We start from the raw sequence: 13,094 nt of genomic DNA on the forward strand, positions 1-13,094 counted from the left end.
AAGAGAAAAGGGTTTGGTCCAGTTTAGTCTGACTTTAATGTAGGCCTCTGCTCTCATGGGTTAAAAAAAATCCTTTGGTTTAAATATTGTAAAATAAAACTATACCTCTAGCCATGAATCTGTTCTCTGTTCATAATAGTAATAGAGGGACTAAAATTGCTCAGGTCTTATCATCCCGAAAGTGAAGGAAGACAGGATAGAAGAAAGCCAGACAAGAACAAACCTTCTTATTAAGATAAAACCTACCCTAGATGGGGATCAAACCCACAACCTAGTGCTTACAAGCCAGGTGCACTACCCTCCAAACTAACTAGGCTGGCTAAATAGAATTTTTGTTTGTAAAATGAGGTGTAACTTCAAGTACCTATCTGAGCTTATATCACTGCATTTTATTTCTACCTACAGTAGAAACTCGATTATTTCAACTTCCGTTGTTTCAAATTTCAACTCCAAAATCCATAGTTTTTTTTTCAAAGGATATCCTATCTCATCGGAAGGATATCCTATCTCATCAGAAGAAAAGATCATGGAAAGTGATCATTTCAACAATAATTGAGGTTCTACTGTACTTAAGTTTAACTATGACACTAGTTCTTCTCTTTCATCTCTATACAAGTATTGTGAATCTGTACCTTTGTTATAGCCACTGGTTCAATGTTGACTGTCCAAGGCTCCTCATTTGCTTGAGTTGTAATACATTTTCATCACCTTCTTACCCGGTACTATACTTTGACTTAGCCCTGGCCTCTTCTTACGACTTGTCACTGGTTTCTCTTTGCCTTCATCCCTGTATTGATTGAGATCTGACTGTGGGAAGTACAGAGGGAAGGAACCTTTAGTGGGAGGTTTTGAGGAAAGCTCGGATTGGGTTGGAGGTGAGTGTTTGTCTTCCGAGCTCTGAGATTGATCCTGATTCTGAAAGATAGAAAAAAGTCCCATTCTGTTCAAAAGGAATGCCTGTCACAAATTTTATACCTTAAATAATACAGCTTGATTTTTTTTTTTTTTTAATAACATGTTAAATGTTTGAAAAAAAAAATATTGCTTGATAAATTTAATGACTTGACTTTGGCTCAAACCAACAACCTTCAGACTTGCCACCAACAACTAGAACACTTAGATGCGTAGCCAGTGGCTATAGCATTTTGATACATTTTGAATGTGTCAGTTCCCAATGAGTCGCAGAAGTTAAGCAATGATGTATGATCAAATCATTGTACTGCGCTTGGGCTGGGTGAGGTTAATGAGAACGGGTGGGTAGCTCATTATTGTAGATGACCTTCAACTTAGCAGTTATTGTTGTTGTAGTGGCTTTAGCTATAGCCAAAAGGTGATAACAAAATAGAGAAAATATCTCTTCTATCAGCCATTCACCAGGGTAATTAATTGGCTAGTCCTGAACCACAGTCAACCATCATGAGGACTTTTTGTGCTTTTCAAGCAGAGAGAGCCCTTTGACACTATCAGCTAGCTAAGCTGGTTAGGGTTAGCTGGTCTTCTCCCTGTTTATAGTTGCACAGCCAGATGCTAGTCCACTCATTGTTTAATGTCCCCTAGCTAAACAGAAACTTAAAAGATATACAAAAGATACTTACATACAGTTCACTGTCATGGGCATATTTACAGTTGGATCCAAATCTACACCGACCCTTTCTGTACATCCAGCATATCTTCTTCCCGTTGATTTCTGTGATGAACTCTTTTGCCGGGATCATCTTAACGTGTTTCTCCAGAATGGCACTCTTGGCATTTTCAGCCTCGATGTATGGATTGATGAAAACAGAACCAGAGGTGTCATCGAATGATGGTGGAGGAAGAGCAGGTTTTCTGAAATCAAAAAAAGAGTTTTGATGAAATAAGGAAAAGTTTCAAACGTTTTGTTGATTATTCAGAAGCCATGACAATGAAAAAGGAAGCTCTTTCTTTGAGTTTAACCCAACCCTAGAATAACACTGGTCACTTGGTCATTTGTGAAAGCAACTTTTTGTATCAATTTTTCATTGCAATGGCTTCCAAACATTACCTACCAAAGTTTTTCCTTGAGAAGTATGAATGCACCAGCTCCAGATGTATCACTAAAGTTAAGCAACATCAACATTTCTCATGGCTGGTATCCAAAGGGTGACCTCCTGGGCATCAATTACATTCTGCTGGCTTACCAGACATAGGGTAGTTTGATTCCCACCTTGGGCAGACTATCCTGAACATATCAGATTTGTTCTAGGAATGGCTGGCTTCCTCCTATTGTCTTTCTTTTTTCTCTGCTTTTGGGAGATAAGATAAGACCTTAGCAGTTACAGATACCTCCATCAAACCTTTCCAGAAAGAACAAAATGCACACACAGATACAAGGGACTGAAGGCCCTAGTTTGAAGACAACTTCCTTTGTCTGAGATTCAGTGACAGGGGACTGAAGGTCCTAGTTTTAAGACAACTTACTTTGTCTGAGATTCAGTGACAAGGGACTGAAGGCCCTACTTTGAAGACAACTTACTTTGTCTGAGATTCAGTGACAAGGGACTGAAGGCCCTAGTTTGAAGACAACTTCCTTTGCCTGAGATTCAGTGACAAGGGACTGAAGGCCCTTGTTTGAAGACAACTTCCTTTGTCTGAGATTCGGTGACAAGGAACTGAAGGCCCTAGTTTGAAGACAACTTCCTTTGTCTGAGATTCAGTGACAAGGGACTGAAGGCCCTTGTTTGAAGACAACTTCCTTTGTCTGAGATTCAGTGACAAGGGACTGAAGGCCCTAGTTTGAAGACAACTTCCTTTGTCTGAGATTCGGTGACAAGGGACTGAAGGCCCTAGTTTGAAGACAACTTCCTTTGTCTGAGATTCAGTGACAAGGGACTGAAGGCCCTAGTTTGAAGACAACTTACTTTGTCTGAGATTCGGTCGGTTTCTTCTTGGGAACTGATGTTTCAGGGTTACTAGAATCTGAGGAGTCTTCTGCATCACTTTGGTCTGATCCTGAACTTGTCCCGTAGTCAGCGACAAGGGAGTCCATGTTTGAGGTGGATTTGGTTTTCGAGAGAAACTGCCTTACATTTTTTTTTTAACCGAAGGCAAGACAAATACGACCTTTGTTTTATCGACCTTTTTTTCTCTCTTTTTAGTCTTTTTACTACTTTTTCGAACTTTTCCACGCGCTCGCTTTGTTCTGCAAAAAAAAGCGCTTCGGAAAATTTTGAAAATTTGAAACAAATTCAAAATGTCGCGGTTGAACTATATCTATGGGTTGAAACGCAAAACAGCTGTTTAAGCTCCCTTCACACGATGCACAAGTTTAAGTCTTTTTACTACTTTTTCGAACTTTTCCACGCGCTCGCTTTGTTCTGCAAAAAAAAAGCGCTTCGGAAAATTTTGAAAATTTGAAACAAATTCAAAATAGTGAGGCAGTGGATCCATGCACTCATTTGGTTTCGAAATTCCACCGCTACTACACTCTAGCGCTAGTAGTTCACAAAACGCGCGAATTTTTAAATTTCATGCAGTACTTTGTAAATATAGGGAATAATGTGCCTGGGCGGGAATCGAACCCGCGGCCTAGCACTTACAAGGCAGACGCACTACCAGCTAAACTAACTAGGCTGGCAATGTACTGCTAAAAATTAACATTGTTATTGTTTATGATTGGACTTAATAATTGCTATCCTTGAATGGATTAAACACATCCTTCTTATTCACAATAGTAATCAGAACCCACAACAATACACATCTTCTCTGATTCACTCACACTCTATTGACGTACCTACTTAACATTTTTTTAAAAAGATTTCCCTGAAAATAACAGTACCTACCTCTAGAGTTGGGAAAACTTAATAGGTAAGTTTGTCAAACTTAAAAGTGTCCCATAAATAATTTAAAGTTAGTAACTAAAGGGATAGAATGAAACCTTGTTTATCCTGCCCGAATAGGACTGAAAAGTCCCTTTACCCTAGCAGTCTAAACAAGATCTTGTATATTTGAAAGAAATACGAAGAAATACTATTAATGTTCCCTACCCAGATGTGATGTGCTCGAACTTTTTGATTAGGGAAAGTCATCGTGTGCAAAGTTTTTTTGTGATTTGGCAACGATGGCTGAACAGTTGTTTACGAAATTTTGGCGGTTGAATTTTTTGATTTTCGTGGTTTCGGTTTCCTGGTTTGTGTTTACGAAATTTTGGCGGTTGAATTTTTTGATTTTCGTGGTTTCGGTTTCCTGGTTTGACGTTTGCTCGTTTGATTTGATCTGATATTGCTTTTTGCCTTTTTGTCCAAAGTTTGAAAAAGTTTTACAGAAAGTTACTTTTTCCTAGGAATCCAAGGACCAACTCTAGAATTCAGATACTGTAGCTTTGAAGTAAAGTAGAAAACTCCTTAAATTTCAAGATGAGGGTCCCACCAAGTATGAAACCGTTTTATCTGAGTGCAAAGAATTAACCCAGATCCATTTGGATTACATCCAGATATTTCAAGCTCTACGTAAGTTTCTTTTTTGAAATACTCAGGCATTACCTATGCTAAAAAAAGTCCTGTAGAGTATTCTCTACAGGACTTTTTTTTAGGGAACTCCAACTTCCAAGGTTTTATTGTCCCTAAGGCAAAGAGATAAGGAAGGCAGGATAGGAAAAAGCCAGCTGTTTCAAGAGCAAAGCATATCTGGAATAAAATCCACCCTGGCCAGGCATTGAATCTGCAACCTAGGGCTTACAAGGTAGAGCTACCCTATACCTAAGTTAACAAGGCTTCCAACAGTTCCACCAATCAGCCAGAAATCCTCAAAACCCTCATTTGCCTTTGAAACTCTGCTCTCCTCTGGATCTGAACTTGTTAAAATCCAATGGCAAACTCTATGGGACGCTTATCCCCAACAAACTAAAGAGAATTAAACGAGTCATAGAGCACTGGGGATCTTCCAACAAAGACAATAGATATGAAGAGGTTGTTTTATGTTGCATGAGGATTGGTCACACCCGAACCACCCACAGCTCTCTCTTCAAAAGAACTCCTCCACCATCTTGCCACTCTGGCAATCCTCTTACTGTCCTACACATCCTGTCCTGTCATCTGCATGCTAACATCCCCGCCTCCCTATGTACCCCTCTGGCATTGACTGACAGTCCAGAGAGCGTCGACTCCTTAATCAGCTACCTCAAATCTACCAACCTGTTCAACATGAGTTAGTCCATGCAAGGAGTCGGCGAAAATGACCTACTACTCCCCATAGCTAGAGTTAAAGTGCCTTACCGGGTGGAAAAAAAAAAAAAAAAAAAAACTCTTCAAAAAAACTCCTCCACCATCTCGCCACTCTGGCAATCCTCTTACTGTCCTACACATCCTGTCCTGTCATCTGCATGCTAGCATCCGCACCTCCCTACGTACCCCTCTGGCACTAACTGACAGTCCAGAGAGCGTCAACTCCTTAATCAGCTACCTCAAATCTACCAACCTGTTCAACATGATTTAGTCCATGCAAGGAGTTGGCACAAACAACCTACTACTCCCCATTCCCCATAGCTAGAGTCAAAGTGCCTTACCGGGTAAAAAAAAAAAAAAAAAAAAAAATCTTAATAATTTTTTATCTAAAGCTTGTGAAGTGATGGACTCCAGCCTATTTATGCTTAACTGCATTTTTTTTTATTTTTTAAGTCTAATCTCTGCCTTAGTAACTATTTATCTTTAATTTTTACTTTCTATTTCTTTCTAGACCCCTCTTCAAAATGAACAACATTACATCCAATGCCCGTAAGCTGTTGGGTCAACAACAGCAGCAGCCCAGTATGCTCGGGTATTCTGGGTTGATGTCAACCACAGCAGTGGGTGGTGTGAGTCGTGGCGAAGTAACAGAGCTATTTCAGAATGTATATGGAAACATTCCAGAAGAAATGAAACGGTTCTTGGAAATAAGTCAAGACTTCATCTGCATGGGATCTCCTGTAAGTTTTCTGGGGTTATACTATGTATGATCAGTTTTAAGTTGTCTTGAGATTAGTACTTTTTACAGGATTTTTCATTTATGGTATTTATTGGTCCCACCAAAAGAATATTTATATTTTTTTTCTAACTTGGATCATTTTAATTTTCAGATGTTGGCTAATGCTTATGTGTCTAAATGCTTGGATTACTTGGAAAAAGCCAGAGGAGCATTGATTCAAAATATGTCTGTTGCTGTAAGTAACATTTTTTCCTTCACTGTGCATATTAATATAGATTGGATAAGTTGGATTACTCTGTATTCTGTTATTTAATTATGTATTTAGCTGTATCCAAAGGTTGGATGATTGTGAAATTTACCTAAATTATTTGTACCCATCTTTCTGTCATTATGGACCTTCACAAAGTTACCAAGGCTTCCATCAAGATATTTGTATGCATATAACACCTTGGAATAATACCTACTTATGTTTCAGGGTTCAGTTGTAAATCAGGATACCAGATCTAGTGTTGTACAGCCTTGGCTCAACAGGAACCAAACCTTTATGAACATGACTGGTGCACCATCACAAGTTGGTAAGTTAGTAGGAGCTAAAGTCTTATAAATCAGTCATTACTCCATTGTATAGAAACTTATTGCTCTTATAAAAAAAAGGAACAGAGTCAAATAATGGTGAATATTTTATAAGGTAGGTATTTCACCTTTAAAAATGATAAAAGCTCTACCAACATCAATTTGATCTTAATGTACTTGAAGGCCATTGTAATCTGTATACTAATTCTATTGGAATCTATCTTGTGTCGTTCGCGCCGAACGACCGTGAACGACACAAGATAGATTCCGAAGGGGTGTTCATTTGAAAAAAAAAAAAAAACTTGGCATAGGTCATTTTCTGACCCCTTAAATTCACACTTTCGTTGATGAGGGAAGTTCTATCGTCTATTGTTTCCTCCTCAACAAACCTAGGTACTAACTCACCCACTAACATAACTCTCCCCTCCCCCAGGTTCCTCTGTCTCCTCCTTCAAGCGACCTCTACCCGCGCGCCCTCCCACGGTCAAACGCAAGAAACTGATGCCCATACACGAGAACCACGCCCCTGACCCTCCCTCCCTCGCCCCGCCCACTTTCCGACGACCAACCAATCACGTCGCCGAAAACAACCTCTGGGGCGGAGCCACATCTTCGGATTCCGACGTGCCTTCGCGAGACTTCGCCTCGCGTCGGAAGATGGTCCGATCGACCCCGATCCGGCCCGATGTCGACCGAAGATTCGCGGAGGAGAACGACGAGAATGTGTTCGATTCTATCTCGCCACTTCGCGCCCGGAAGCCGAGAGCTCGCGCCGCTCCGATGACAGCTCGAAATGGTAAGTTGTAGAATAGAATAGAATATACCTTGTTTATACTACCACCATAGGACTGAAAAGTCCCTTTACTGTTGTAATGTTATAGGATAGTATAGTAAAAATAAAATTTGTAATGAAGTAGCCCCGTGGCCGAGCGGGTATCACTTGGCTTGCACGCAGGAGGCCCAGGTTCGATTCCCGGTGGGGTCGAAGTTTTCTCGGCTCTGTGCTTGGAGTTCGGGGTGCACTCAGTCTCGTGAGGACATTTGAGTAGCTACTTTAATCGAGTAGCGACCAGTGGCGGCATTACCGGTGTAAAATGATACAAGTAGATAAAAATAGCAAATGAGGCACTTGGTAGTGCTGGGATACCCACAAAAGTTGTGACAAAGCTCTCTGCTTTACCTCAAAAGATTCATGATTTGATAATTATTTTTCAATAATTCTTTGTATTTAGTTTCAATGTGGGTATTGTGGTCCTCTGTGGAAGAAACCCTGCATGGAGCTAGATCTCTTGCATGCAAATGACACGGCCATCCGAACTGCTCTTTTGACAAACGAGCTGCACACGGAAAGTAAGCAAGTAATGTGGGTATTTCAATTCTAATTTCTTCTTTTTCCCCCCCAGGAAGCACTGTGCCCGGTGAACAGCCCGGCATGGTAGGGCAGGGAAACTTGGCCAGTGAAGAAGCATTACCGGGAGGAGAAGATTTGCTCACCAAGAACTCACCATCGGCGCGATCCAACACTAAGAAACGTGTGGTGAAAACTATCACGGTGAAGAAGAGAAAACCTGCACCTCCTGTGGGTGAGTACAAATTACAATCTTGACAAGGACAGTTAGCTTGGGGGGCATCTATCTTGTGAGCGCTGGATTCCCGCCCGGGGCCAACTTTATCCTAAGGTTTGTTAAGGAAGGTAACAGATAAGGTTCTATCCTAAGGTTCGTTAAGGAAGGTAACAGATAAGGTTCTATCCTCTTCAGACCCGAATTTCAACACTTTTTTTATTAGGTTGGTCTTTTGGTGTACCTTCTCTTCATTCAGGTAAAATGGTAAATCTTTAGGGCGTTTGGTTGTGTTAAATATTAAAATTAAGTAAGTATCTTTGTGTAAATAAAATATACGTTACCGGTAAGAAAAACATTCTAGGTATGGTATCTTTTGTTATTAATTCTAGGTATGGTATCTCTTTCACATCCGAATTTTCTTGCAAAATCATTATGGACCTTCACAAAGTTACCAAGGCTTCCATCAAAATATTTGTATCCATATTACACCTTGGAATAATACCTACTTGTGTTTCAGGGTTCAGTTGTAAATCAGGATACCAGATCCAGTGTTGTACAGCCTTGGCTCAACAGGAACCAAACCTTTATGAACATGACCGGTGCACCATCACAAGTTGGTAAGTTAGTAGGAGCTAAAGTCTTATGAATCAGTCACTACTAATCTCCATTGTATAGAAACACTTATTGCTCATATAAAAAAAAGGAACAGAGTCAAATAATGGTGAATATTTTATAAGGTAGGTATTTCACCTTTAAAAATGATAAAAGCTCTGCCAACAATCCGACGGAAAATCTACAGCGGCAAAACCCGAGGGAAAAACTGCGACAAAATGCGAAGGAAAAATTCCTAGTGGGAAAACTGCGGCAAAATCCCTCCTAGCGAGTCCCAAACGTGCCGCGCCTATCAAGATAACGAGTAGCGGCACGCCGCAGATAGATTTTGACGTGTCCACGCATTCGTTCCGATCCTGTGCAGACGACAGCGATGGTTCCGACTTTTAGCGGCGATTTGCTTTGTACAAACAGGGGCAAAATCTTTCCTGTCATCTTTGTACTTTTTCAGAAGGCCTCTAGATATTCCTAGCTCTAATCGATTTTAATTATTTTTTTTTATCTTGTACTGTTAATCTTTTCTTTTATAGAATACACTTAGCTATGACTAAATTTTAAATATGAATAACTTAATTTTATGTTTTTGTACAAACAGAGGCAAAATCTTTCCTGTCATCTTTGTACTTTTTCAGAAGGCCTCTAGAATACTCTAGATATTCCTACCTCTAATCGATTTTAATTATTTTTTTTATCTTGTACTGTTAATCTTTTCTTTTATAGAATACACTTAGCTATGACTAAATTTTAAATATGAATAACTTAATTTTATGACTTGACATGTGAGCTCAAACCACAAAACTTCAGACCCAAATTTCAACACTTTTTTAAGGTTGGTCTCTTGGTGTACCTACTCTTCATTCAGTAATCTTTAGGGCATTTGGTTGTGTTAAATATTAAAATTAAGTAAGTATCCTTGTGTAAATAAAATATTATACCGGTAAGAAAAAACATTCTAGGTATGGTATCTTTTGTTATTAATTCTAGGTATCTCTTTCACATCAGAATTTTCTTGCAAATGGACCAATTTGGCAATACAGTGGAGTTGTTGGCTTAATCAGTTTTTTTTTTTTTTTTTTTTTTTTTAAGGTTTGATAAAAGAACAACAGTAGCTGCGGAGGTTTCGAAACGAAGGAAGACAGGATAGGAGAAAAGCAGCCGTACCGAGAACGGACCTTATCTGTTGTCCTTGGGGAATTGGACCTGCGACCTAGCGCTTTTATTACAAATACAAGGCAGAAATGCCCATCATTAATTCCTTTGGTGTGCTGGACATCTTTTGTTTCTGAGTTCTCACTAGGGGTTTTCTTTTTTGCCCAACTCGAACGAGCTTACCAGTGGCGAGTTCTGATCGTGTGCAAGATGTAATGTTTTCATGGAATAGGCCCCAGAGAGTCAATACGCTGTTAAACAGACCGTGTGAAACGGCTTTGAAAAATGTTCGAACAAAGACGTGTCTCATGTGGCAACACTGTATGACCTTCAAATCCGCGCATGCGCAGAAAAATTTTCGCTGGCATTTCAAAATGGCTCCGATTTCAGTCAGCTGATTTTTTCATGAAGTAGAAATGCAGAAAAATTAGGAAAGAAAAATTTGTCAAATCTGAAATCTCAATAGGGTGTAGTAGTTTCGGTTTTCTTTAGTCTGGATGGGGAACTTTAAATAGAGAGTATACCAGCCTGAATTTCCTTTGCTAAATAAAATAAATAGCAAAGGTTGAGTGCAAAGTTGTAACGAAGTGAAAATTTCACAACTTCAACATTTAAATTTTGCCGGCACAATTCGTCAAACCTCAATTTCGGGAAGTAACAAACATTCCAGTGTTTGAAGTGTGTGACTACGGATTTTCTGGGTAAATTTGGAATTGGGTGAGAGTTTATTGTGAATGGTTTCTTCAAATTAAATTGATCTCAAGAGCAAGGAAAACCGTAGGCCCTTGACAAATGGAGTGTGCCTGAAGGCATGTGATGTGTTCCAATCCTCTCGACCTCAAATATTTTGGTTATGTTTATTAGATTTTTGGGTCCATTGGACAATCAGAGGCTCTCTATGGGCCCTTTTTTTATTAATGAGCTCTACAGTTCACTGTTCTGATTGGTATGTTTTTGTTTCAGAACAATCATCAGGAGATGCATTGAATACAACCGCAGAGGTTCTCTATGGGCCCTTTTTATTAATGAGCTCCACAGTTCACTGTTCTGATTGGTATGTTTTTGTTTCAGAACAATCATCAGGAGATGCATTGAATACAACCGTGACCAAGCATGGACGAATTAGCAAACCCCCCAAGAAATTCTCGTTCAGTAAGTACAGTTTACAATAGATCAGTTGCGCTTACTTGGGTGATGTTTCAAAGTCATAGAGCAGGAAAAATGAGGACCAACGGAATTTTTCTTTTTGAACTCATCCACCATCTTGCCACTCTGGCAATCCTCTTACTGTCCTACACATCCTGTCCTGTCATCTGCATGCTAGCATCCGCGCCTCCCTACCTACCCCTGACTGACAGTCCAGAGAGCATCAACTCCTTAATCAGCTACCTCAAATCTACCAACCTGTTCAACATGATTTAGTCCATGCAAGGAGTTGGCGCAAACAACCTACTACTCCCTATAACTAGAGTTAAAGTGCCTTACCAAGTAAAAAAAAAAAAAAAAAATCTTAATATTTTTTTATCTAAAGCTTTTGGCCATGCCTCGGGATAATAATATGAAGTACTTAATTAATAATAAAATCCTCTCTATTTTTGTTTTAGTGGAGGACAATTCCATTCTTCAAGATGGTAAGGTCGCCAGGAAACCCTATGTGCCCAATGCTACCAGCACGGTAACCAAGGCATAATAATATGAAGTAATTAATAATAAAATCCTCTCTATTTTTATTTTAGTGGAGGACAATTCCATTCTTCAAGATGGTAAGGTCGCCAGGAAACCCTATGTGCCCAATGCTACCAGCACGGTAACCAAGGCAGAACCCAAGAAACGAGTAAGTTCTTTCAATGATTTATTTTTATTTTAGTCTTTTGTTTATATTTTTTCTTCGTACTCTTATTTAACTTGCTAAAGAAATAGCAAAGGTTGAGTGCGAAGGGCATCCACTCGTGCTTTCGATGATTTATTTTCATTAGTCTTTTGTTTATATTTTTTCTTCGTACTCTTATTTAACTTGCTAAAGAAATAGCAAAGGTTGAGTGCGAAGGGCATCCACTCGTAAAATTTTGTAGCCAAAACCAAACGTCAGCCCAAAATCCTAGGGCTGACGAAAAACGCTGACCCCGTCTGTGTACGGTTTTCTTGGCTAAAAAGAAGAAGAAGACTTTGTTTAACTTGGGATCTGTGTGTATTGTAATGGATTAAAATGTTAAAATCAACTAACTTGTGGGCCTCGTTCATGTCGTGTTTTGTTGTTTATTTCAGAAACTTTTACCTACTGTGGACGATGAGAATATGGAGATGTCCGTACAGCGCAAGGTAAGTTTGAATCAAACCTTTGTAACTTTTGAGTTGCATTCACTGAGCTAAATGAAATTAACGATATCACCAAAAGATATCAAAATCTCAGTCTCATAAACCACAAAAATTTAACGAAGGAACTTTTTTTATATCTAGGTATGATAGAGAGAACTGTAAAGTAATTGATAAGGTCTTTTTGCCCCGAACCCGCGACCTAGCGCTTACAAGGTAGACGCGCTACCCCCCAAGCTAGCTAGGCTGTCGACTTGATTAGAAAAAAAGGTTATGAAGCACCTTTCTTTTACTGACGACATATTTTAAACGTATTTCTTCCAGGTCAAGCAACCTGCATTATCATCTACACCAGCAGTACCATCGCATAGTGTACCCAAAACTACGTCCACAGCTAAACGGTAAGTGTTCAGTTAAGAAGGGTCGAAAGTAAACTCAACAATAGATTAGTTGCGCTTACTTGGGTGATGTTTCAAAGTCATAGAGCAGGAAAAATGAGGACCAACGGGATTTTTCTTTTTCTTCTACGACTTCTATTTCAGTTAAGAAGGGTCGAAAGTAAACTCAACAATGGAGGAGTTGCAGTTGGGAAAATATTATTAATAAAAGGTCGATTCCTACGTAAAATGTTGTGAAAAATCCAAATCTGAGGTCAAAACTCCGAAAAAGTAACTATAAAAGGTCGAAAATTCAATTTTTAATTGCTGTTCTAATGAAAAAGTTCAAATAGTTGTGACGTCAGATTTCACGTCAAAATGCGCAGCCTCCCGTAGGCGATGACGTCGCATCAAATGTCCCGAGCAAAGCTCCCTCGCAGGCAACACATTAAATGGGGCACAACCAAATGACAATTTTTTTCGAGGTAGAGTCCTATTCCGATGTAAAAGTACCCAAAAAGTGCATTGGCGCACTTCGTGACGTCAAACTTTACGATTTACCGGTATTTTTTAAATCGATTTATCT

General features: G+C 39.4%; 2 protein-coding genes across 2 annotated transcripts in view; one reads left to right on the forward strand and one right to left on the reverse strand.

Moving 5' to 3' along the window:
• Positions 1–304: 304 nt before the first annotated feature.
• Positions 305–3,177, reverse strand: LOC103513192. Its single transcript, XM_008478002.3, has 3 exons — positions 2,880–3,177; positions 1,596–1,827; positions 305–915 (listed from the first exon to the last, which is right to left on the reverse strand). Exons 1-3 carry the CDS (start codon positions 3,005–3,007, stop codon positions 676–678), a joined length of 600 nt encoding a protein of 199 aa, XP_008476224.1. The 5' UTR covers positions 3,008–3,177; the 3' UTR covers positions 305–675.
• A 1,023-nt stretch (positions 3,178–4,200) lies between these two features.
• Positions 4,201–13,094, forward strand: part of LOC103513195 (serine/arginine repetitive matrix protein 1-like) — a 9,706-nt gene continuing 812 nt past the window's right edge. The window contains exons 1-10 of the mRNA XM_026826466.1: positions 4,201–4,466; positions 5,692–5,920; positions 6,071–6,154; positions 6,395–6,494; positions 6,926–7,288; positions 7,896–8,075; positions 10,890–10,970; positions 11,555–11,652; positions 12,084–12,137; positions 12,456–12,532. Of these exons, the coding sequence (XP_026682267.1) occupies positions 5,705–5,920; positions 6,071–6,154; positions 6,395–6,494; positions 6,926–7,288; positions 7,896–8,075; positions 10,890–10,970; positions 11,555–11,652; positions 12,084–12,137; positions 12,456–12,532 (1,253 nt within the window). The 5' untranslated portion in view covers positions 4,201–4,466; positions 5,692–5,704. The remainder of the gene's footprint in view (positions 4,467–5,691; positions 5,921–6,070; positions 6,155–6,394; positions 6,495–6,925; positions 7,289–7,895; positions 8,076–10,889; positions 10,971–11,554; positions 11,653–12,083; positions 12,138–12,455; positions 12,533–13,094) is intronic.

This window comes from Diaphorina citri, unplaced genomic scaffold, assembly GCF_000475195.1.
Source record: "Diaphorina citri unplaced genomic scaffold, Diaci psyllid genome assembly version 1.1 scaffold938, whole genome shotgun sequence".
In the NCBI taxonomy this organism is placed as follows: domain Eukaryota; kingdom Metazoa; phylum Arthropoda; class Insecta; order Hemiptera; family Psyllidae; genus Diaphorina; species Diaphorina citri.

Bases quoted from the DNA above. Each gene is read 5' to 3' on its own strand.
- LOC103513192 (XM_008478002.3), bottom strand. From the start codon at position 3,007: ATGGACTCCCTTGTCGCTGACTACGGGACAAGTTCAGGATCAGACCAA. The intron at 1,828-2,879 runs GTAAGTTGTCTT...TTTTGATTTCAG, and splicing joins CCGACCGAATCTCAGACAAA to AAAACCTGCTCTTCCTCCAC. The intron at 916-1,595 runs GTAAGTATCTTT...TCTATCTTTCAG, and splicing joins CCCATGACAGTGAACTGTAT to AATCAGGATCAATCTCAGAG.